Source organism: Capra hircus, chromosome 6 (genome assembly GCF_001704415.2).
Source record: "Capra hircus breed San Clemente chromosome 6, ASM170441v1, whole genome shotgun sequence".
Classification (NCBI taxonomy): Eukaryota; Metazoa; Chordata; class Mammalia; order Artiodactyla; family Bovidae; genus Capra; species Capra hircus.
This window is the reverse complement of record NC_030813.1, coordinates 20019860-20046183: the sequence shown is the minus strand read 5'-3', so window position 1 is coordinate 20046183 and position 26324 is coordinate 20019860. Positions and strand designations below refer to the sequence as shown.

General features: G+C 40.1%; 1 protein-coding gene across 3 annotated transcripts in view; it reads right to left on the bottom strand.

Moving 5' to 3' along the window:
• PPA2 (pyrophosphatase (inorganic) 2) overlaps positions 1-17010 on the bottom strand; it is a 115417-nt gene extending 98407 nt beyond the window's left edge. For all 3 annotated transcript variants that reach the window (XM_018049246.1, XM_018049245.1, XM_018049247.1), the window contains exons 1-2: positions 16805-17010; positions 171-235 (exon numbers count right to left, since the gene is read on the bottom strand). In XM_018049246.1, coding sequence (XP_017904735.1) covers positions 171-235; positions 16805-16985 — 246 coding nt within the window. In that variant the 5' untranslated portion in view covers positions 16986-17010. The remainder of the gene's footprint in view (positions 1-170; positions 236-16804) is intronic.

Below are 26324 nucleotides of genomic sequence, written 5' to 3'. Positions count from 1 at the left end.
TAATTCATGAAGAGGGCTTATAATCCTGTTACAAAGATAATTGATGCTAATTGTCCTCTGCCATTCTCTGCCACCAACCAAAACATTTCTTTTTGAAATGCTTCCAAAAAGCATCTTTTGGTGATACTAGAAGTATATATTTTCATGCCCAAAACAAGTTAAAACAATACCTCTTCAGAGTCCACCTTCAGAGGAATATCATGAAAGGGGGAAATGTAGTGACCAGCTACATTCTCTGCAAAGGAAAACAAACAAAAACACAGAATTAAAGCAATGAACTAGCTTATTCTTTAGAGCAATTATACTCTTACCCACTTTTAAATTTTGAACAAGCTGTTAACGTTTTTTCAAAATTAACTTTAACTCCCAATTTAAGGTTTAATTCAACTTTTAAAACTTGCTCGTCTGATGACCAAAGAGAAAAATGATAGCCCTCCCTTATCTTTGGGGGATGCCTTCCAAGACCCCAGTGGATGCCTGAAAATGTTGATAGTTGCAAACCTCACATAGGTTTTGTTTTGTTTCGTTTTTCTATACACATCTACATATGATAAAGTTTAATTTACAAGTTAGGCACAGGAGAAGAATATTCAAATTGCCAGCATCATTACGCTTTGGAACCATTATTAAGTAAAATAAGGGTTACCTGAACACAAGCTCTGTCTGGGCAGTTGGTCTGACAACCAAGACATCTACCTACTAAGGATGAACAAAGGAATGACTCATGCCCAGGAGAGGGACAAAGCAGGACAGCAGCAGACTTCATCGTGCTGCTCAGAGCGCAGTGCACATAACTCAACACTTAATCGTGAAAAGCAAAACCACAAATAAGGGGGACTGCTGTACACACCAAATCAACTATATCTGGGCTGTTGAAACCATTCACTTGCCCCTGTGGCTTAAATTTCCAAAGTAAAAAGTCTAAATTAGACTAAAACTCCAACTATGAAAAAAATCTTACTTTCGAAAAGAGGCTCATCAATAGGTGAACTGGGTTAAAACTGATGTCAATTTTCCCAACAGAAACCTAACAACATAATTCCTCATTTCTACCGACAACCCACATGAAACAAAGGATTAAAAGTCCTACCAAAATTTTCACTCAGTGATAAGGATGCTAATATTAAGGTAAGCTTAAAACAAAAACAAACTTGAATAACCAAAACTATTTTATCCTCATTGTGTACTGAAATATATATGTAAAATATCTTTAAAAGTATATATTATTTAAATAAAATATGAATGTATACTTTTATTGGAATGTGTGTTTCCAAAAGCTGGGCTTAATATAGCCATAGGAAATTTTCACTTTGTAATTTCCAAAGTCAAGGTATGCACTACTTCTGGCCTGCTACTTCTTTGGTATAATTTTCAAATTTAGACTTTAAAAATATTTTAATAAATAAAGTGAGGACTGTCTAACACTCCAGTAGCAATGAGTATACAGAACACCCAAATCTTGGTTTCTAAATACCATTCTCCAGTGAAAAGAACCAGGGTTTCTTAGGGCTTATTCTACGCCTGGGGCAAAGAAAATACAAGATGAGCTTGGAATATCCTGGAGTACCAGAAAGTGACCAAGTGCTCACAAAAAAAAAAAAAAGTTATGGGTATGTCGATGGAGAAGAAAATGGCAACCCGCTCCAGTATTCTTGTCTGGAGAATTCCATGGGCAAAGGAGCCTGGCAGGCTACAGTCCCTGGGGTTGCAAAGAGTCAGACACGACTGAGCCACGATCACTCACTCACAGGCACGTCAAAGGGGGAAGGAGCCGACCTGAAAGAGCTCCCAAAGGCCAAAGCTGGAGCAAGTTGAGCAACAAGGTAAATAATGGTTACGGGCACGCCTTGGAGACACTGCGGGCTTGGTTCCAGACCACTGTTTGTAAGGCGAATATCGCAGTGAGGAAAGTCACACAAATGTTTGGTTTCCTAATGTAGATAAAAGTTATGTTTACACTATATTTAGTCTATTAAGTGTGCAATAAAATTATATCTAAAAACGCAATTTATACATTTTTAAAAATACTTTATTGCTAAAAAAAAAAAATAGCTAACCATCACCTGAGTCTTCAATGAATCGTACCGGTAATGCCAAAGATCATAATCACATATCACCATAGCAAATATTATCATGATGGAAGTTTTAAATATTTCGAGAACTATCAAAATGTGACACGGAGACACCAAGTGAGTAAAAGCTTCTGTGAAACTGGCACTAACAGCCTTGCACGACACAGTCTGCCACAAAACTATCTGTAAAACGTTCAGTATCTTCAAAGTACAACCAAATGAGGTGTGCCTGTAATGCATTATAATCCAAAGGATACAATAAATATACATGATCCACAGTAATACAAATAAATGATTGTATAAATAAATAAAAATGACAGAAGAGACTAATCTTCCTTCAGAAAAATCCTAAACAATATATGTAGATATTTTCCCCCCACAAAAAATAAAGCCTACCCTATTCCCCAAGTGTGGACTAGACTTAATGACTTGCTTCCAAAGAACAGAGTGTGGAAGGGGAAAAACATTTCCGTGGAGAAACCAGACAATCAGTATCCTTAACCAAGCGATCAAGGTTAATACCACCAGCGGACAAGTCGTGTTCATAGCATGGATCCCCTGATACGCCGAGATAAAGGTACTTCACTTCTGCCATGCTCTTCCCCCAAACCCATAATTCCAGTCTCATCACAAAAAAGATATTGGACACACCCAAACTGAGGGACATTCTACAAAATACCTAACCAATACTCTTCAGAAGTCTCAAGGTTATCAAGGAAGAAACTTACGAAAGGAATGACTGAGAAGTCATCAGATCAGAGGATACTAAGGAAATACAGTGTCTGAGAGGAATGTGGTGCCCTGAACTGGATCTTGGGACAGAAAAATGACATTAGTGGAAAAACCAGTGACACCCAAATAAAATGTGCAATTAGTTAATAATATGTATCAATGTCAGTTTCTTAGCTTTGACAAATGCACAGCGGTAATGAAAGATGTTAATGTTAGGGAACATGGTAAGATACACTGAAATTCTGTACAATTGTTGCAACCTTGTCCAATCTAAAATTATTCCAAAATAAAGTTTATTTAAACAAATGAACAAATACAAACATTGGCTTTAGCCCAATAAAATTAGAAATATATAACTTAACAATGGCCTACACGCCACCGAAATTTTATTTCCGCTTCTCATGCTCTGTGGGTTTTCCTTACCACTTATCACTAAAGTTTCTGAAGAAAGAAGACCTTTTGTTGTTGTGTTTCTGTTTGTTCTATTAGGCTCTCTACTGGATCCTCAGAACGTAGAAAAGTTCCCAGCACTTAGTAGGCATTCAGTTAATACGTGCTGAGCAAATATCTCTATTACTACTTCATTTTTCTGTACAAGCTACTAATATAATTTACCCTTTCCCACCCCAGCAACAAAGTGACTTATGTATGACCCAATGCACAAACTATGATAAAGATAAGAAAAAGCACACAAGTGGCAAAGGATATGAAACTCTCCCTGAACTGAACTGAAGATCTATAAAGCTCTTTTCCATCAGTTAAAAAGGATGCACCTTAAAAAAAAACTTCTCTTTCACATACCACTTCAAATCTCAAATTCTCTGTCTGATTTGAAAGACATCTTGAGCAACACAAAGAACAGAAAACAATACCTATGGCTGACTCATGTTGAGGTTTGACAGAAAACAACAAAATTCTATAAAGCAATTATCCTTCAATAAAAAATTTTTTTAAAAAAGAACAGAAAACAAGATTATCAGTTTGCTGCAAGATTATTTACTTTTCTATAAATAACAAAGTTACTTAAGCGGGTCACATTTACATATTTTCTATTAAAATGAAATGTAGTGGTGGGGAATTGAACACAGTACAGCAACTTTGGAAAATAGTTTGACAGCTTCTTATAAACGTATGATCCAGAAATTCTACTATTAAGTACTTAACTAGGAAAAATGAAAACTTATGCTCAAACAAAAACTTCTCAGTGTATGTTTATACTGGCTTTACTCAATAATCACAAAAACTGGAGACAACTCAAATATCCAACTGGTAAACGGATAAACAAACTACTAAACCCACACAATGGCATTTTACTCAATAGTCCAGCAGCAGCAGCAGCCATTAGTCCATAATAAAAAATGAACTACTGATACACAAAAGAAAATGAAAAAAATCTATGATGCAATTATGCTAAGTGAAAGAAGCTAGATTCAAACAACTCCACTAAGATAACATTCTGGAAAAGGCAAAACTACAGGGATAAAAACCAGACCAGAGGTTGCCAGAGGTTGAGGGGAGAGGGCGGAGTTGACTTAAAAGAGGAGCCGGGAGAAAATTTAGGGGAGTGACAGACTGTTCTGCACCATCACTGTGATGGTGTTTAAAAGAGTCTGTATCTCTACTAAAGCTCAGAACTGTTCACACAAAAAAGAAGGCAGTTTAGAAAACTCTAGTACTTTTTAAGGTATAAATAGGAGCACTTACTGCAAATAACAATCACCCATCTGCGGTCCTTTTCTCTACTAAGTCATAAAGATAAGGTAGAATTCTGAACAAAAGAAAGATTAGCATATTACTAGGTTGCTATTGCAACCTATCACTGATGGAAATTAACAATCACCACAGCTCTAAGAATTCAGGAAGTCCTACAAACCAGGAAAGTTTGTTATTAAACTTAATGAAATATAGGAAACTCGACAGAATAGCTGGGCTACCTGGAATTAAGACTAAACGATACCTCTAGCACACTGACTTGGTGTGAAGTTTCCCTAAAGCTCTTGTTAACTGGGGACAAGTCTCAACAAATATTAAGATGTAAGAGAAACATGTGCTACTCAAGTATGAAGGAAAATAGGACTAGACTGTGATCATTAAAAGCTAAAGATCTGTGAGAAGTGTTCTTTGACATCTGTCACTTCAAACTGGGGTCTAAATATATTCAAACACTAAGGCAGTGCCAATACATACATTAAAATAATTTTCTAATTGCCATTCTGGAAGGCAAAAAGAATATAAAAGTAAATGAATGGTTTGACTCAGATAACCAAACCTACTAGAAGCCATTTGGGTCATGAAATAGTTTAAATAAAAACATAATAATAAAGAAAAAAAACAGAAAAACGTCTGGGAAAATAAAATAGGGCCTTAGATCTCTGATAATTATAATGCTTTGATGGGCAAAATACTAACAAATTTGTACAGGAGCAATGAATACAGAGGGCAAGAGTATGCCTTGTAGTTGCTGAGTTTGATAAAGTCACTCAATTTCTCTGACACTTAATTTTCTCAATTTCCTTTAATTAATATACAATTTAGTATGCAAAAGGCAATGTACTAGATGTCATAATACAAAAGTGCCAAAATGCGATCAATGCCTACAGCTAAGTTAGTGTGCGCTACAAGCTATCAGGATCAGCATCATCCTATAAACTGAAAGACAAAGAAGTCCTCTTGGCACAATCAGAGAGCTAATCACTGACCTAACATACAAAGAAAGGATAAGAATCCATCGAAGTGTTCTAGAGTCAGTACTCTAAGTATGATACTAGGCTTCACTTAAACGCATTCAGTTCAGTTCAGTTGCTCAGCCGTGTCCAACTCTTGTGACGCCATGGACTGCAGAACGCCAGGCTTCCCTGTCAATCACCAACTCCCGGAGTCTACTCAAACTCATGTCCATTTAGTCAGTGATGCCATCCAATCATTTCATCCTCTGCTGTCCCCTTCTCCTCCTGCCTTCAATCTTTCAATCATCAAGGTCTTTTCAAACGAGTCAGTTCTTCACATCAGGTGGCCAAAGTACTGCAGTTTCAGCTTCAGCATCAGACCTTCCAATGAACATTGAGGACTGATTTCCTTCAGGATAGACTGGCTGGATCTCCTTGCAGTCCAAGGGACTCTTCAAGAGTCTTCTCCAACACCAAATTCAAAAGCATCAATTCTTCTGCACTCAGCTTTCTTTAAAGTCCAACTCTCACATCCATACATGACTACTGGAAAAACCGGTAGCTTTGACTAGATGGACCTTTGTTGGCAAACTAATGCCTCTGCTTTTTAATATGCTTTCTAGGTTGGTCATTGCTTTTCTTCCAAGGAGCAAGCATCTTAATTTCATGGCTGCAGTCACCATCTGCAGCGACTCTGGAGCCCAAGAAAATAAAGTCTCTCACTGTTTCCATTGTTCCCCCATCTATTTGCATGAAGTGATGCAACCGGAGGCCATGATCTTAGTTTTCTGAATGTTGAGTTCTAAGCAACATTAAATGCATTAAGATTCTTAAACGCATTAAGATTCTCTAAAGGTGGGTTTAAAGATAGGTTCTGGTATCCCGTTTTTCAAAAGTTTGGTTTAAGCCACTTCACTTTTATAAAAGACCTATATTAGTGCCTGTTTTTGCTAACAACAACAACAAAAATCCAAAGAGGATTTTAACTTTTACGAAAAAAAAAAAGAAATGAAAGCAGCATTCAGTGCGTTTTCAGCAGCTGTTAATGGAGGTATCAAGCAGCCCTGAGCAGTGAAGAGTGTGGCCAGGCAAGCTCCTTTCCTGGGAACTACACTCAGCATCTCAGCAGCAAGTTGCCAGAGCTCTCAACTACGTCCGTGAGCCCCTGTGCTTTCTCTCCATTTATCTTGTGCATTCCTTAGCAAGAGGTCTCCTAAGGTATTGCTTCTTTAAAACATTTCAGCTGATGGATAATTTCATAGGACCACTCCACTTCTAGATAGAGAAACCTGTGCTATCTATCCTGCTGCTGCTGCTAAGTCACTTCACTTGTGTCCAACTCTGTGCGACCCCATAGATGGCAGCCCACCAGGCTCCCCCATCCCTGGGATTCTCCAGGCAAGAATACTGGAGTGGGTTGCCATTTCCTCCTCCAATGAATGCATGCTAAGTCACTTCAGTCGTGTCCGACTCCTAGCAACCCCATGGACTGCAGCCTACCAGACTCCTCCATCCATGGGATTTTCCAGGCAAGAGTACTGGAGTGGGTTACCATTGCCTTCTCTCTGATCTTGTCTAAAATGAATGGGGTAATCCATACTATACCTATGAGCCATGGACAGACTTGGTACATGCAGCAAGCACTGTGGCAGCGTATGCCACCTTTTAAAGACAGAACTGAAGCACACATCAGAAACAGCCCTTTCTTAGAGCCTGAGAATAAAGTAGTGATAATCTTGCGGGCAGGAGGAGAAGGGGACGACCGAGAATAAGATGGCTGGATGGCATCACTGACTCGATGGATGTGAGTCTGAGTGAGCTCCGGGAGTTGGTGATGGACGGGGAGGCCTGGCGTGCTGCGATTCATGGGGTCGCAAAAAGTCGGACACGACTGAGTGACTGAACTGAACTGAATCTTAGGTTAGAACTTCATTATCTACAGCTCAGACTGGTTGTTTCTTTAGAATTATGACCAAGTCGTTGCCAATTTACTTTTTCAAATACTGTAATATATTCATAGTTTTTAATTTATAATATTAGAATATTATCTACAGATTTCAGCTCTAAAAGGTAAGATTAGTCCATCTGACTGCAATCTAATCCCTTTAAATTCTCTATTGGCCAATACTTTACAGCTTTACTCCTTGCTTCATCAAGACATAAACAGTATTTCTCGACTCAACTAACAGGCTTTTTCCCTTTCTTCATTCTTTTTCCTAATTTTTTATCTTCTGCACTTACATTTTTTCACTTCAAAGCTGAGAAAATGTTCTATAATCCTATTGAGTTTTCCATGCTTTTCCTGTGAGTGTATTTCCTAAAGATCAGAAAAGCCTCGATTGCTTGTTAAGCAGATCTCATACCTAGTTAATCAGAATCATAAGGAGAGAAATCTGGGTATTTAAATTATTAGTAAGCATACGAGTCAGGCAAGTTTAAGAAGCATTGCTAGATGTTGATTTTTGGCGAAGCAGAATCTTACAGATAATTTCCTTTTCTGTTCAACTTCTATTTTGAGTTGTGTTTCTAATTTTCTTCCTTCCTTAGTCAGTCATAATCATACCTATCAATTATTCAAATGTCTCACAGCTTCCACAGAAACGATGGAATTCTCTAACCAAATAGCTCCCTTTGGAAATCATACTTTCTGCTGCAATCTGGATTGGATGCTTTCTTGGCACCTCGAGACTCTGCTTTGTTGGTTTCCAGCTTAGATCTGTTTTCTGGATTCCATGCCTTCAGCTTTGTTTGTTTTACCTGTTTTTGCAAGAGCATATTCCTAACTTGTGTAGTGTAAGAAAGGAGGCATGGGAGGTAAGTCTCCAAAGTCCGTAAACGCCTGAAATGTCTTGATTCAGCCTACATCCCGGATTAATGGTTGCCAGGGTAAATTCTAGAAGGAAAAACGATCTCAGAATTTTGGAATTTGGAAGCGTTACTCCAGTCTGGGTTTTCAGGGCTGCTGGTAATCAGGTACCAGTTTGTTCTCGGTGCTCTGCAGGTGGCCTGTTCTCCCCACTTCCCCTCCTCCCAACCCCAGGGACTCTCAGGGTCTTTATAGAAGCCTCTGTTTTCTGAGTTTTCACGTAAAGAGTCAGGGACTCAGAGCACTTGGGTACTTAAATTCTTAGATCTCTTTCACTATTCCTTTGAAAATTCTTCATTTTGTCTGTCGTTTCCTTCTGGAACTCATAGTATCCAAATCTTAAGACTTCCTAGTGTAAATCTCTATGTCTCTTCTACCTTTTTTTTTTCTTCCTGCTGTCTCTTTGACATTTCTACTTTCTGGTAGATTCCTTTACCTTATGTTCTAATTTCTCTGTGTCAGCTTTCTAGGACTGCTGTAACAAATTATCACACACTTGATGGCTTAAAATAACAGAACACCAATTTACCCACTACCCCGTCTATGGACTTTTGTGTCTTAATCAGATTTTAATCTCCAAAAGCTCTTATTCTTTGACTGCCTTTTCTTCAGAGCCTCCTCTTCCTTCTTAATGGGTGCAATAGCTTCTGACATCTCAGTGGATACCTGCGTGACTCTGAAAAATTCTGGTTCTCTTTTCTTTTTTCCCAGTTAGTTTATAAGGTTTTCTTAAAATCATTCATTCAGTAAATACTTACTGAACACATACAGTATACTAGGCACTGTTTTAGGTACTAGATATACAAATTCCTTGCTTTTGTGGAATTTGTATTGTGGTCAGGGGTTGGTGCATAGAAGCAATGAATATACTTTTAACTTGATCAGGTATAGGGCAAGAAAAGAATAGCGGAAGGAGATAGTATTTTATATGGAAATGCCAGGGCAGCGGAATGAAGCGAGGAAGAGGTTCAAGCAGACGTCTAAGGAGGAACGCTGCATATGCGGGGCAAGCGCAGAGGTGCGGAAGCGAGAAAACGCAGGGCAGCTGGAGAGACCAGGAGGCCAAGATGGCTGGAGCACGATGACCAGAAGAAGAGAGACAAGCAAAGCCTTCAGTGACGAAGCCCAGGATCCGGTCACACAGGACCTTGCAACAGTAAGAGCAGAACCTGGCATGATCAGACTTACATCTCATGACTTCTGGTGGAAAGCAGGCTTCAGGGGACAGTGGTGGAGCAGGGTGAAGAACCAGGAGGCCCCTGCAATCAGTCAAGTGAAAGATGTTGGTGACGTGGATACAGGAGCACGGGTGGGAGCGGAGACAGGTAACTGGCTTCTGGATACATTTCAAAAGGTGGACTGAAGGGACAGACTAGTAACTAGATATAGGGTAAGAGCGGCCAAAACAATGTTTCCCAGGTGTCAAGGCAGAAATAGTTGGGTAGGAGTGGGGGACAGGGAGTTCTGTTTTCTACACATTAACTTTAGGTTAACTTCTCGGACATTTCGGTGGAAATACACAGTACATTTACTGCATTTACAGTACATTTACTTGTAAATGTACAGTACTAGTATATCTTGAGCTCAAGAAGAGACTAGGGCTAACATTACAAATCTGGGAGGCAGGGATCATCTACAGCAAAAGCAGCAACAGAAACTCTGGCCCACAGGCCAAATCCAGCACAAGGGCTGTCCTTACTTTTATAAACAGCCTTTTGCTGGAACATAGCCATACCCATATCTTTACTCGCTGGTTGCTTTTGCCCCACAACACAGAGTTAAGTAGTTTGTGAGGGACCACCGGTCTTGCAAAACCTGAACTATTTACTATTTGGCCCTTTTCAGAAAGGGCTTGCCAACCCGTGCTCTAGAGAGAGAAAAGATAGATACATGTGCAAAGTACTGAGTCCTGGGCCATTTCAAAGGTTAGAGTTCAGATCAGAGAATCCAGCAAAGGGAACTGCTGATGGAGAAGCTATCAAAAGAAGATAAAAGAAAGTGTTGTCCCAGGAGGCGAAAAAAAAAAATTTTTCAAGGCAGAAAGAGGGTTAGACTGTGAAAATACTGTTGAGAATTCACCTGGGAGGAGAATTTTCAGTTGATTATTAAATTTGCCACATGAAGGTCACCTTTCGACAAAGCAGTTTGGTAGATAACAGTAGCAGTGAGGAAAACCTGTCTGAAGGTGACCCCTGACAAGCTGGTCTATAGTTAAGAATAAAAGACTAGGAAAGGCTGGGGTGTGTGGGAGAGGCTGGGCAAAGGGCCAGCCTCCTGCGAAGACATGTGCTTAAGAAGCCAGCTGTGACAATGGCACACCCCTGAGTCAGAGGGACAGCAACACCATCAGGCTGTCCTGCCCATCTCCAAACACGTCCTTCAGCTTCTGGGGAAGGAACCAGTGCATGGCCTAAGCCCCAGGCCTGCACAGGAAACACCCATGTGCCTGCCGCTCCATAACACAGCTTACACGGCTCCTCCTGTGTCAAGCTTCACGTCTCTCTCTCTCTCACCCTCTCTCCCATATATCAACATGTCCTCAGACCCTGAGGTTCTGCAAAGCAGCTCAGCTTCCTCTGAAACTACACACCCTCAGCACACAGACTTAAGTTGGGACTTCCTCTGTGCCTCTTCACCAATAACCACACCTCCATGTGCTTTTCTTCCTTTATAAATATTCTGAAATCACCAGCTCTAATGGCTCCTTCTTATCTGTTGCTTCAGGGTTATCTTTTTTTATGCACCTACTATCACTTTTGGATATTTATGAGGAGAGAGAAAAACAAATGGGAGTCACCTTACTGTGGTATTTCACTTTGTCAAAAATCAGACTATATACCTACTAGGCATTAGCTAACAAATTCTATCAGGCCCATCAACATATGTTCAGTTCAGTTCAGTTCAGTTGCTCAGTCGTGTCTGACTCTTTGTGACCCCATGAATCGCAGCACGCCAGGCCTTCCTGTCCATCACCAACTCCTGGAGGTCACTCAAACACATGTCCATCAAGTCGGTGATGCCGACCATCTCAAGCTCTGTCGTCCCCTTCTCCTCCTGCCCCCAATCCTTCCCAGCATCAGGGTATTTTCCAATGAGTCAACTCTTCGCATCAGGTGGCCAAAGTATTGGAGTTTCAGCTTCAACATCAGTCCTTCCAATGAACACTCAGAACTGATCTCCTTTAGGATGGGCTGGCTGGATCTCCTTGCAGTCCAAGGGACTCTCGAGAGTCTTCTCCAACACCACAGTACAAAAGCATCAATTCTTCGGCGCTCAGCTTTCTTCACAGTCCGACTCTCACATCCATACATGACTACTGGAAATATATTAGATGTTGCCAAACAATGTCAAAATTTTACCCTCAGCTGGACTGAAATGAGATTTCATTCTATCATTTTGTAAGTTATCTACATGTTTTTCTCTTAGAATAGCAAGTTGTTTCAGAATGAAAGCTCACTTAAATCACCAAGTGAGAAAATCAAATGGACTGCAAAACCTGTATCTGATTATATGTATCATATACATCAAATAGCTACATGTAGGCCAAGTACCAACATACTATCACATATGATTACTAAAACCATTTATAGACATTCTTACTGGAAGCTGTAGCAATGACAAAAACCAAATAAATACATTTAATGTTTCTCTATCCACAAAATAACTATTATGTTCTATTATGTTAATTCAAGTTCTATGATATAGGCAAAATTAAAAAAAAAAGGTTATAAGAACTCATATATTTAAGGCTCAAAACACACCTTTTGTGTAGTGCTCACTGTAAATTTTTTTCAGTCCAGATGTGTGGTACATTCAATGGCAGATTTCTCCTACTATTCAAATGATGTACTTAAAGAAAACATACAATAATTTCAACATAAACATATGCTTACTATAAATGATAAAACAAATTTATTGTTTCAAAACTGCATGATTCATTCTCATGCTAAATAAAAGCAACTGGAATTATCTATGGCATTATTTCTCTAAGTGAACCAGTCACCTATCCCACAGTAACAAAAATCCAAATTATGAAAAGCATAGTTTCTTCTCATCCTTTCAGAAAACTTAAAAAATTTGAAATAATGAATTATATGTTATGAATGAAAGAAACACATGCAGACTACCAAATGAATACTGGCATACAATGTTATGTCTCTAGTCCTATATGAAAGAGTCTTACTTCACTATGATTTCACAACTAATTCAAAAGATTGCAGGTCATCAGTACCCATTAAAACTTCTGAGACTTGGAATTAATAAATTGGGACACAGTCAAAGTATCCAATTCTATCCATATCCCACCGTTCTCATCCTTTATAAAATCTAACAAGAATTTTGGTCTAGTGTCTTAAAGTCAAAAGGGAAAAAGAAATAATACATATTAAACATTAACAATGTACCACACGAGACACTAATAATCTTTACAAATATGGTATCGTTTAGCTGCCACAGAAATTCTATAAAATCATCAGTGCTATTCCCATTTTACAGATGGAGAAATGAGCTAAAGGAAATCAAGTGCTGCCCAAGGTAGCCAAGCCAAGCCTACAACTTATTTTTCTTTTCCATTTAAAAAAAATTTTAATTAGAGGATAATTATTTTACAATATTGTGATGGTTTCTGCCATAAATCAACATGAACTGGCCATAGGTATACATACTTCCCCTCCTCCTTGAACCTCCCTCTTGTCTCCCTCCCCATCCCACTCCTCTATAACCCAAGTCTTTTGACTATTAATCTAGAACTCAGTTCTTCCCAAATAGAATTCTATGAAACTCCACAGTTGCTAAAATGTCAACAAAAGTTCTGAGAAACAGGGGCTTTGGGATTCAAAAGTTTGGGACAAGTTAGGTTACATAAAAATTTACAAGAACTTTAATATGCACACGGTCACTCCCCAACATAATAAAATGGGAAGTGGTTTGCTAATTTAATAAACCATGAAGCTCTTCCTTTAAAGAAAATCTAGTAACACACCATGGGATGCTTGTGCTCAACTAAGCAGTTTGGAAAATGACTGATTCCGATCTCCTCTTTCCATGGTTCAATAAAATGAAGTAGTGAGAGGTTCAATTACTCACACAAGACCCCACAAAAAGTAAATTACAGGGCCAAGAGGCCTCATGATTACCACCAGGATGCTCTTCCCCATCACCTTGTCTCACTTCAATACTATTCCTACAAGGCTTAACACCAATTAAAAGGGAAAAACCAAGTACTGCATCTATCATTTATTCTAATTCTTCTGAATGGTGGTAAAGAGAACCATTTACAGAAATGAAATTCAAAAAAGCCAACCTCCCAACTTCACTAGTATTACAGAGTCTTGGGAAATATTTGGAAATGTGGGAAATGATTTCACTGCTAAACAATACTAAACAACATTTTTCAAAAAAAGTGGTATACTGATGCTCTTCTTTGAAGGGAGAGAACTGCACCATATTACTGCTCATGGATACTGCCAGAGTACAAATATCCAATTTATTTATCTTTATAAAGAGTAAATTGCTCAGTTTCCCGCATACCGCCTAACACCGAAGGGGCTTCATTTCACTTTGTCCTACCCCTTCCAGCAAACTGTAAACTGTCCTGGGTCAAGGACGCCATCTGGCGTTTAATTGAGGATTTGTTCAACCCAACAACCCTTGATGGCTATCTCACCACCTGGCCTCTCTTCCAAACTACTTTACTTCCTTCTAATTTTTGCCCATCAACCTCAGTAAAATCGTTTTTCTTCTTTTCTGTCAGTTATTTCAACTGAATTAGATATAAATATAATAGTTTATATTTACATAAAATATATTTTATTTGTGGCATTCCAGCTATAGAAAAGTCATGAGTCTGCAACACAAAGCACTTAAAAAAAAACACACCACAGGAAGAGGTCAATATAGCCTCAGAAATGCCTAAAAGATAATGTTAGGAGTATCTCTTAGTCATCCCCTCCAGGGAACACCGGCACTAAGGAGGGCCTTGAAGAGCACTGGGAGGTCAACTGCTTTCTTTCACAGCTACAGACACTGGTAATGTAGGAGATGACGCCACCGCCTGCCAACAGCACATAGCGAGTTATTATAGAGCCAGAATCAGAGCTTAGGGCTCTCCATTCCAAAGTCCGTGCTCAGCAGGCTACACCGCATGCTCCAGGATCCTCAAGGCTGTTTTTTTTCTCAGCCCACATTCAAATAAAATATTTTTTAGTGTTTTTATATTTTCCTTAACTAATTATATTGATATTATGAATCTCTTGGGCCCATAACTAAAATTTTCTTAGTGCCACATCTAACAGGTCCAGCACACACTCCATAATTTATTACTGTATTTATAACAAATCTAAAATACTTCCACCATTTTAGGAGTTAGACAGCTTCTATCTACTTGGAAATCTGCCAATCTGTAACACTGTTACTATGGAAAGCTATTCCTCAAACCATCATGTTGTAACGTTCTGCAACAATCCATCAGAAATTTGGGTCTTCCTGTTAATAGTTCTTCTCTACTTCATTGCTGCTGCTGCTAAGTCGCTTCAGTCCTGTCCAACTTTGTGCGACCCCAGAGACGGCAGCCCACCAGGCTCCTCTGTAAACAGGATTCTCCAGGCAAGAACACTGGAGTGGGTTGCCATTTCCTTCTCCAGTGCATGAAAGTGAAAAGTGAAAGTGAAGTTGCTCAGTTCTGTCCGACTCTGTGCGACCCCATGGACTGCAGCCCACCAGGCTCCTCCGCCCATGGGATTTTCCAGGTGAGAGTACTGGAGTGGGGTGCCATTGCCTTCTCCGCTCTACGTCATTAACCTTGACCAAATAAGGATGGAAAAGAATATGGAGAAAAGTTGAAAGAAAAGGGGAATTTTAGTATCAGCTGCCTTATGACCACCTGCCTGTGTGCTCAGGTGCTCAGTTGCTCAGTCATGTCCAACTCCTTGCGATTCCATAGACTGTAGCCCACCAGGCTCCTCTGTCCGTGGGATTCTCCAGGTAAGAACTCTGGAGTGGGTTGCCATTTCCTGCTCCAGGGCATCTTCCAACCCAAAGACAGTAACCACAAAACTATGCAAATTGAGTCTTCTCTCCTATAAAATACGCCTCCACCCTAGGCTCAAGTAGGAAACGTGTAAACATTTTGTAAATTACAGGTATCAAAAATGATCACAAGTATTAACAACATAACATATTCTAGATGCTGTGACTAATTTCTTTGCATACACTATGCCATGTAATTCTTACAGCCCTATTTTACATATGAGAAAAACCAAGGCTCAGCAAGTTTGGAAACTCGTCCAGGATCACGTAGTTAAGAGCTAAAGAATCCAGATTCGAGCTGAGACCCTAGAGTTGGCATTCCTAACTGGTGGGCGGTAAGGCAAGGCCGCGGAGAAGGCAATGGCACCCCACTCCAGTACTCTTGCCTGGAAAATCCCATGGGCGGAGGAGCCTGGTAGGCTGCAGTCCACGGGGTCGCTAAGAGTCGGACATGACTGAGCGACTTCACTTTCACTTTTCACTTTCATGCACTGGAGAAGGAAATGGCAACCCACTCCAGTGTTCTTGCCTGGAGAATCCCAGGGACAGAGGAGCCTGATGGGCTGCCGTCTCTGGGGTCGCAGAGAGTCGTACACGACTGAAGCGACTTAGCAGCAGTAGCAGCAGCAGCAAGGCAAGGACAACTTTACACACACACAAAAAGGTACTACTATTCTCCTTGGGGCTCTCAGATCAGTGAGGGATGACAGCAACTCAACCAATCTCGCTGCTTCACATCATAGCTAACCACCTCCACAGTGAAACATACAGGTGCGAAAAAAAAAAAAGAGAGAGAGAGAGACTAAGGGAGACCTGGGTCTTTCCCATCTTAGCTGGCCACGTCAAGGTCCTAACTCGCTTCGCCCTCTGGATTTGCTCAATTTGGGGAGAAGAAGGGGTTACTTTGTAACAAACGAGGTCCTTGATCGTGGATCACATTCAAGGTGCAAACTCGCGAGTATAAATTCAGGCTGCTGAGAGCGCCTTCATCAGAGCCCCGCCCCATAAAAGAAGAACAGCTGGACCAAGCATCGCCGAGTCCCGCCTGCCTCTCCAATCGCCAGCGGCCCTAGCCGGAGAAGCCTTGTAGTTACGCCCACCCGGAGGGCGGGCTGACCCGGGAACTCGGTTCACCACAGTTGAATCCGGAACGCCGGCGGGGGCCGGGCTAACGGCTGCGGGCCCCAGGCAGGTGACCGCGGCCCCCGCTCAGGGTGACCCGGCGCGGCCCCGCCTGCCGCCCTGCGTCCCTGCGCTCCGTGACTGCGGACTTGGCTCCCTTCGCAGGCGGCTCCCGCGGCTCGGCGCGGGGCCCCGCGTGCGGGAACGTGGCCTGGACCGCGCGGCGACCGCGCTGTGCCCGCCGGACGCAGGGATGGAGGCCACGCTCCCATCCCCAACCTCCGGTGCGACGCGCGGCGGGCCTCCCGCGAGCTACTTACTGAAAAAGAGGCGGTAATCGGGAGAGTGGGGCTGGCCGCGCTCCTCCGTGCGGTACAGGGCCATGGTCCGACGCGGCCCGGGCCCTGCGCTCGCTGCCCGCGGCAGGCGGGCGGCGGCAGCGGCGGCGGCGCCCACGGGCCAGGCCCAGCTGGTGCGCAGCAGCGGCAGCAGCGCGCGCATGGCGTAGACACTGGTCCGGCTTCGCGCGGGTGGTGCCGGGGACCCGCCCGGCCGCGCGCCGGCGCCCCCTACCGCCCGGAGTGGGCACTCCCGGGCGGAGGTTTGGAACCCCGCCCCCGCCACGCTGGCGGTGGAGACTGCTCCCCGAAATTAGAGCGCCTGGCAAACTGGCAGGATTGCACAAGGGTACCCGCAGCGAGATCGAGGTTCAAGGCCCACCACCCTTGAGGAGCTCACTGCCACGCATTAATGTATACATGCATTCACTCCTGTACTCAGTCATCCAGACAGCATTTACTGTATTTATCATGCGTGTGTGCCAAGTCACTTCAGTTCAGTTCAGTCACTTCAGTCCTGTCCACCTTTTTGCGACCCCATGGACTGTAGCCCACCAGGCTACTCTGTCCATGGGATTTTCCAGGCAAGAGTATTGGAGTGGGTTCCCGTTTCCTTCTCCAGGGGATCTTCCCGACAAGGATCGAACCTGTGTCTCTTATATCTCCTATATTGGTAGGCAGGTTCTTTACCACTAGTGACCACCCAGCCATAGTGACTTAATATTGACTAACTGCTCTGTCCCAAGCACCCTCTATATCCTGTCCAATGTTGGAGACATGCATGGACGCACATGAAAACATTACTGTGAGACATAATCAGGCCTCCTTATGCAGACTTGACATAACTTCAGTTCAGTCGCTCAGTGGCCTCCGACTCTGCAACCCCATGAATCGCAGCACGCCAGGCCTCCCTGTCCATCACCAACTCCCGGAGTTCACTCAGATTCGCATCCATCGAGTCAGTGATGCCATCCAGCCATCTCATCCTCGGTCGTCCCCTTCTCCTCCTGCCCTCAATCCCTCCCAGCATCAGAGTCTTTTCCAATGAGTCAACTCTTCACATGAGGTGGCCAAAGTACTGGAGTTTCAGCTTTAGCATCATGCCTTCCAAAGAAATCCCAGGGCTGATCTCCTTCAGAATGGACTGGTTGGATCTCCTTGCAGTCCAAGGGACTCTCAAGAGTCTTCTCCAACACCACAGTTCAAAAGCATCAATTCTTCGGTGCTCAGCTTTCTTCACAGTCCAACTCTCACATCCGTATATGACCACTGGAAAAACCATAGCCTTAACTAGACGGCCCTTTGTTGGCAAAGTAATGTCTCTGCTTTTGAATATGTTATAACTTTCCTTATAAGGAGTAAACGTCTTTTAATTTCATGGCTGCAGTCACCATCTGCAGTGATTTTGGAGCCCCCCAAAATAAAGTCTGACACTGTTTCCACTGTTTCCCCATCAATTGCCCATGAAGTGATGGGACCAGATGCCATGATCTTCGTTTTCTGAATGTTGAGCTTTAAGACAACTTTTTCACTCTCCACTTTCACTTTCATCAAGAGGCTCTTTAGTTCCTCTTCACTTTCTGCCATAAGGGTGGTGTCTTCTGCATATCTCAGGTTATTGATATTTCTCCCAGCAATCTTGATTCCAGCTTGTGCTTCTTCCAGCCCAGTGTTTCTCATGATGTACTCTGCATAGAAGTTAAATAAGCAGGGTGACAATATACAGCCTTGACGTATTCCTTTTCCTATTTGGAACCAGTCTGTTGTTCCATGTCTAGTTCTAACGGTAGTAGCCGTGAAAAGATACCCCACGTCCAAGGTAAGAGAAACCCAAGTAAGGCTGTAGGTGTTGCAAGAGGGCATTAGAGGGCAGACACACTGAAACCATAATCACAGAAAACTAGTCAATCTAATCACACTAGGACCACAGCCTTGTCTAACTCAATGAAACTAAGCCATGCCCGTGAGGCCACCCAAGACGGGCGGGTCATGGTGGAGAGGGCTGACAGAATGCGGCCCACTGGAGAAGGGAATGGCAAACCACTTCAGTATTCTTGCCTTGAGAACCCCGTGAACAGTATGACATAACTTACAGAGCCCCAAACAGTAACTTCCTCAAATGCCTTCTCCATGAAGCCCTTCCTACTTAATCCAAGTAGAGGTGATTTATCATTCCTTTTTCTTACATTTTCTTTCCTACAGTGGCACCTGGCACTGTTCCTCCCTATGTTTGTAAATTTACCATCTTCCCCATTTCATCCTGATCTGCACACTGGATTGACTACATGCCAAGCACTTAAGATTTGAGATTTAGTACTTTTGAAGAAGGGAGCATCCAACATGCTTTACATAGATAATGGCTCCTTTGTTGTTGAGTTAAATTGTTCCTGGAACTCCTTCTCTACCAAACCTTTGCCATGAGCATAGGAAATTCTAAGCTTAAGAGCGTATGAAATTATCGGCTTTCCAGAAAATTTTATGGGAATAGCATCTACAGGTATCATCTCTTCTTTTTCATATTCTTCCTTCATCTCAGTCCAGATGGGTTCCTTCCTCCACCTTCACCAGGTTATCAGTAACTCGTTGAATATAAAGGTCAATTCCCATAATAAATCAGAATGAGGGAATCCAGAAGAGAACATTAAATAAGATACGTTTCCATTAGAAATTAAAACTTTTAAAGAAAATTAAATACTTCAGTTATTTAGTCTATAAAAGTGAAACAAGAAGACTAGTAATTTTATGTTCAACATAAACATAATATTGAAACAATATTGTATATCAGCTATACCTTGTTAAAAACAAAAAGAAAAAACAATTTTACAAGAGAAAAAAAAATTCACTTACAATGTTTGCAAAAACTAAGTGAAATTGTTTTAACTAAAAGAGAAGCCATTTAAAAATAATAATCTCTTAAATTACTATAATAAAAATTAGCTAATAAATGGAATGTTAAGTACAATTAATACATAAATTCATGAAAAATATAATTCTAACTTAAAATCCTGGCTCTCGCAAGATAAGACAAACATTTTTATGTAGATCGTGTTAATTAATTTCTAGTAATTAACTCACAAGTACAGATCTGATTCAATTCTAACTAGTTAACCACTCTCTGTTCTGCAGCTACAAACTACATCTTCTGGCTCTTAATGTTAACAAGATAAAATAAGATGTTTAAAAACTGATATAAACAAGCTTTTACTCACAAAAATCTGAATGCAGAAATCCTACTAAGGTGACTCTATAGTCAGCATGTAGCTTAAATAGAGTAGATAGTATTTACATCTGTCTAGGCAGTAGTCGGAGAAGGCAATGGCACCCCACTCCAGTACTCTTGCCTGGAAAACCCCATGGGCGCAGGAGCGTGGTAGACTGCAGTCCATGGGGTTGCTAAGAGTTGGATACAACTGAGAGACTTCACTTTCACTTTTCACTTTCATGCATTGGAGAAGGAAGTGGCAACCCACTCCAGTGTTCTTGCCTGGAGAATCTCAGGGACGGGGGAGTCTGGTAGGCTGCCGTCTCTGGGGTCGCACACAGTTGGACACGACTGAAGCAACTTAGCAGCAGCAGCAGGAGGCAATAGTCAGGATTTTCATCAGCATCAGTATCTGGAGGTAAGTGGTACAGGGCTCTCCTATATGAGGGAGCTGCATTATTTCTATCCTGTTACACTGATGTGTGCCATCTCCAGTCCTCAGGTAACCCTTGTAGTTCAAAATGACTGCTGCAGCTCTAAGCATCATATCTTCATTCTACCTAGCAAGAAAGAAGAAGAAAAAAAGAGTAGGATGTGCTCTTTCCTTAACAACGCATCCCAGATACTGCATATACCACACATATTTGCATCCCATTGTGCAGCACCTGGTTGACTGTCCATAACAGACTATAAATTAGCAGTCCTTTTTCTGGATAATCAAAAGCCCAGATAAAAATTAGGAACCATACTACTATGGAAAAAAGGGAAATTGGAGAACAACCAGCAGTCTGCCACAAATGTCATTTTCTTTTCCTATCGTTCAATTTTCCTTAGGTCTATGAGAAGTTTTACATATTTCTACTCCAGCTGTGAACAAGGTTCACATTCTTGGGTACCTGAGTTCTTTTAGCATCTCCAATTACTATTTCATGACAGCTAAAATTAGGAGACTCATCTACCCAAGTTCCCAAAAAGATCTCTAGGAGATACTGTCAACAGACAGACTCCCTACTTAGGTCATAGATCCTAAAGTGTTTCTGGCAACAGTAGTTGCTTGGTAATGTGTCATCTTGATTAGGTAAAGAACTATATGGTGAACTCTCCCATTAAAGAAGAGGAAAATTTCTTTTATGTCAGAGTGGCAGTATAATTTTATTGTTTCCTTATATAAAAAAAAGTGTAATTGTTCCATCAACCTTTGAAGTTCAGATGTTTCAACGAGACAAAATCCTGTTGAAATAAAGTTGTGAGCTATTTTCCAATGATCTAGATACTCTTAGAAAAAAATCAAACATTCCAGGTGTGTGATTCTTAGACATTATTGTTCTGTGGCACTCAAAACAATGGCCTTTTTTTTTTATTGAGGTATAGTTGACGTACAGTGTTATATAACATTCAGGTACAACATAATTCACAATTTTTGAAGGTTATGCTCCATTTGTAGTCATTATAAATTATTGGCTGGATACACTGTGTTGTGCAATATATCCTTGTACTTATTTATTTTACACATTGTAGTCTGTACCTCTAGTTCCCCTACCCCCTTCCTGCCATTCCTTCCTTCTCCCTCCCCGTTGGTAACCACGTATTTGTTCTCTGTATCTGTGGGTCTGTTTCTTTCATGCTTCTTTCTCTAGTTTGTTATATTCTTTTAGGTTCTAAATATCATACAGTATTTGTCTTTGTCTGATTCATTTCAGTTAGCATAATACCCTCAGGTCTACTCATGATGTTACAAATGACAAAATTTCATTCTTTTTTTTATGACTGAATAGAATTAAACAATGGCTTTCTTTTGAAGATGGCAAAAAGAATTTTCCCCAGAGAATTCTTCCTTAAATTAACACCATAACGTTTCCTAATACCCAAAACACCAAAAAGTCTCCTAGAAGCCCTACCCTAGAAAGTATTATCCTACGTCCTTCATTGCTCTCAAATTTCCCTTCAGACATTCATTTAGTTACCAAATCTGTTTTCCCCCCCAAATTATCTCAATTTAAAAACTAATGTCATTTTGTATATGACACAAAGTATTTTTGCATTTTTAATATGCTCATGATATTTGAGTCTCTAATTCTGTATTCTGTACCTACAGCTCAATTCATTGTGATTCTCTGCATGGGTGCCGACATACAACTGCTTCATAGATCACACCTTGTCCTACTAGTGCCTGAGTATTTGAATATTGAAATATATATGATTTTATTACAAACTATTTTCCTTTTACATCTATTTTATATGAAAGTTTGGCATTATATTGACTTAAAAAAAATTATCAGCATAGTAGGTTTTATTATCTATCAATTCCATTTCAAGAAAGCAAAGATGTTGCTACAAAAGATTTCTTATTAAAAAGGAAGTTTAGTTTATCCATTCGCCCATTAATAGTCATTTGGATTATTTCCATCTTTTGGCTGTTATATTACTGCTATAAATATTCATATGTAAGTTTTTGTGTAGACATGTTTTCATTTCTCCTGGGTCACAAGGCAATTCTATATTTAACTTTGAGAAACCACCAAACGGTTTTCCAAAGCAACTATACCATTTTACATTCCCACAGCAATGTACAATTTTTCTACAACCTTGTCATAATTATTTCTTTTTTTAAAATTATTATAGCCATCCTATTGGGTGTGTAGTGATATCTCATTCTGGTTTTTATTTGTATTTCTTTAATGACCAATGAACATCTTTTCCTGTGTGGTTCTTTTTTGGGCTATTTGTATATCTTCTTTGGAAAAATGTCTGTTCAAGTTCATTATCCATTGTTTAATTAGATCATTTGTCTTTTTGTTGTTGAGTTGGATAAACAAGTTGAGGTATACCCATACAATGGATATTATTTAGCCATGAAAAGGAATGAAGTTCTGAAGCATTCTACAACTTAATAGGCATCAAAATCATCAAGGTTAAGTGAAAGACATCAGATACAAAAGGTCATGTGTTGTATGATTCCTTCCATATGATATATCCAGAATAGGCAAATCCTTAGAGATATTTTGAAAAAAAGCTTAGCAGTTTTCAGGAGATGGGGAGAGGAAAGAACAAGGAGTGAATACTTAAAGGGTAAGTGGTTGTTCTTCTGGGGTATTAAAAACATCTGAAGCTAGAGAGATGGTTGGTTGCACAATATTTTGAGTGCAGGAGATGCCACTGAATTGTATGCTTTAAAAAGGTTTACTATATAGTATGTGAATTTCACCTGAATTTTTTTTTCACCTGAATTTTTAAAAAGGGAAAAAGTTAGGTCTAGGAAGTTTGAAAATAAATGTTTTATAGATGCCTAATCATTATTGTTCTATATACCCCATTAGCTGCCTGTAAGGCCTGTAAAACTCCTCAAAACAGTGTTTTTAAATGTATAAAATAAAACACATGGCTAAAAAGCAGACCAGTTACACTGAAATGTATTTACAAAAATACTGAGAAAACATTGTGAACAAACAATAGACATGCTTCTTCACTGAAGCATTAAGTGAAATGGAACTAATAACCATCATAATTTTGAAGTAATGATGGGTATAAATGATCTTCAGAGACATCTGCAGTATCAGGAAAATAATTTAACAATTATGTACCATTTCTATTGGAAAAAAAATCATAGATAGTACTAACACTACTATAGGGCTTGTTGTCTACATTCATAAAGGCTAAATTTTAAAGTAAGAGAAAATGAAGGCATAATCCTTATTTTTAATCTAAGCTCACTGACCCCCAACATTCTACCTCAGAATCCCCAAAGGCAAACATCTAGTTAGGGGAAGGGGCATCCATTATTTCCCCTTTGCTCTTAGGAGTAATTGGATAGAAGTGATTAAGAGGACAAAGGAAAAAAGTATGTTGGTGAATTGGATTCCTCTTTAAGATCGCTATTACTAAGAGCAGATAAGACATCTGTGTGTTCTCTATTTTTTTTCTATCCTATTTTATAAAAGATATTGATCCAAGATTTGATGAAACAAATGGCCCAAGAAGCAAACTCACCCAGCAAGTAGAGATGTAATTGGTTAAAAGATGAGACATTAGTTTTATTCCCCTTTGTCTGAGGAAAAAAAAAAAAAAGATGTTGTTAGCATGTGGAAATCCTTTCCTGAATGATTGTATATATGTGAAAATAAGTCCGTGTCCTGAGGCCCATATACCTCTTAAAAATAGAAGATAATCAAGCTGTTTTTAACTAAGTCCCAGTGATATGCAGAATATGTTTGGTATTAAGCTTTTGGTTTTTCTGGCTATCTACTAAATTGGATGTAATAAAATTTATCCATCATACAAGAATCATATGTGATTTAACTACACATTGTTAAATGGCATGAAAAAAATAGAAAGTTTTGCCTGATTAAGTATTGTTATTCTTCTGGGCTACAATAACCATGAGAAATTTCAGCCTCAAATGACACATTATAAATCCCTCATAATATTATAAATCTAGTAATCATAGTAATACTCTAATCCAATTCAGGGGTGAGCTGCTAAATTGGTAATAATAGGTCCTGAACAAAATCTAATGAGACAACCCATTTTCTCTGTCCCTTTTCTAGCTTTTCCCTTTAGGCCTTGAGCTGTGGGAATTAATTCTGTTTTTAAATGGCTTAACCATAGAACTTGCTTTTTCCCCTCTTTTATACTGTTCTAATTATATGGAATAAAGATTTTCCAATTGGATTCAGAAGAACCCTGGGTTCTAAAGGCAGTTCTTTGAAATAAATTTAAAATAACCCATTGCAAAAAAAATATGGAAAGGATTAGTTTATATCAAACCTAATGTTCATACCACAAAAGAATCTCAGGGTCCAATAAAAGAATATAGAATGGTTTCACAATTTCAGCTGGTGAAGCTTATATTAGAAACTCAGTACCTGGAAAGTTTTCCACATTTGAGAAAGTTTTTAGAACGAGAACTCATTCTTTCCCTCCCTCCTTTTTTCATCCCTTCTTTCATTTAACTAATATGTATTAAAGATGTTTCATGTGTCAGAAACTATGATAGTAACTGAGTATAGAATGATGAAAAATAGGAAAATTATTATCCATATGGTGTTTAGAATCTGATGAAAAATATGGGCATAAACAAATAATCACATAAACTTGTTGATAGGATTAAAAGCTGAGGTAAGTGCTATGAACGAAAACATAGGAAGCTATGACAGAAAATAATAGGGATGAATAATAACCTGAATGAGGTTGAAGAACAGGGAAGACCTCGGTAAGGATATGACATTTCAGTTGATACCTAAAGAAGAGGTAGAAGATAGTCAGGGTAAAGTGATATAGGAAGAGAATGTTCAAAGGTCCTAAGGCAATATGTGCCTGAGAAATATTTTCTGAGGAAAAATTTGCCACAACTTATGAAATATGTATATTTTTGGCAGGCCAGATTCTCCAGGAAGCAGAACCTGAGACAGAACATTTGTTAGGAAGTACTTTTGGATTAATCCCTGTGAATGCAGGGGAAGGATTTAGGGTTTGGCCAAGGGAGAAGTTCACTGCAACACAGAGCCAAGGAACAACTCTGGTTGACCACACAGGGAGTTCTAGAGGTGAAATGGCCTGTCGGGATTGTATCCTATTGGGCCAGAATGGCTGGATCTTTAAGCCTTTCTTTCATCATGTAAGTCTTTGGCTATCAGTCACTGTGGTGAGGATGTGACTTTGGGCTACGTGGCTTTTCACTTCTGACACCATCCCAGAAGGACCTGATAGCTGAGGGCTCTCTGCTAATAGTACTCCCTGCAGCTGAAACAAGGTCTTCCTTGAGAGGGGGTCTGGGAGACACATGTCCATATCCATCCCAATATTCAATAAAATGATGAGCTTTTACAAATCAATACAAGACAAATAACCCAATAACCAACAGAGTAGAAGACAAAAGTAGGCAATTCACAGAAAAATCACGTTATCAACAAATGTATAAGAACAAGCTCAACCCCATTGTTAGCAACAAGAAAAATGCAAAATAGAATAAGAAGCCTTTGTGTTTTGTTGCACGTTGCATTGGAAAGAGTTTAACGATGATGAAACCAATAATAGATGAAGGTCTAGTTAGTTACACTGCTGCTCATCCTGGGATTTCTAAACAAAGGTCTCTCTCAATGTGATATAGTTTCCTCCATGAAGGAGCAAGCAACTCTGTTAGATGGTATAATGGAGTTTTCAGGGATGAAGCTGAATTTCCACACTGGGACGGAAATTAAACTGGGGTGAAAATTAGGGGGTGGGCAGAAATTAAACTGTTAAATGGACTGATACATGTAACTGTCCCCACAGTCCACAGGAAAAGCAAGCAGAAAATTGTAT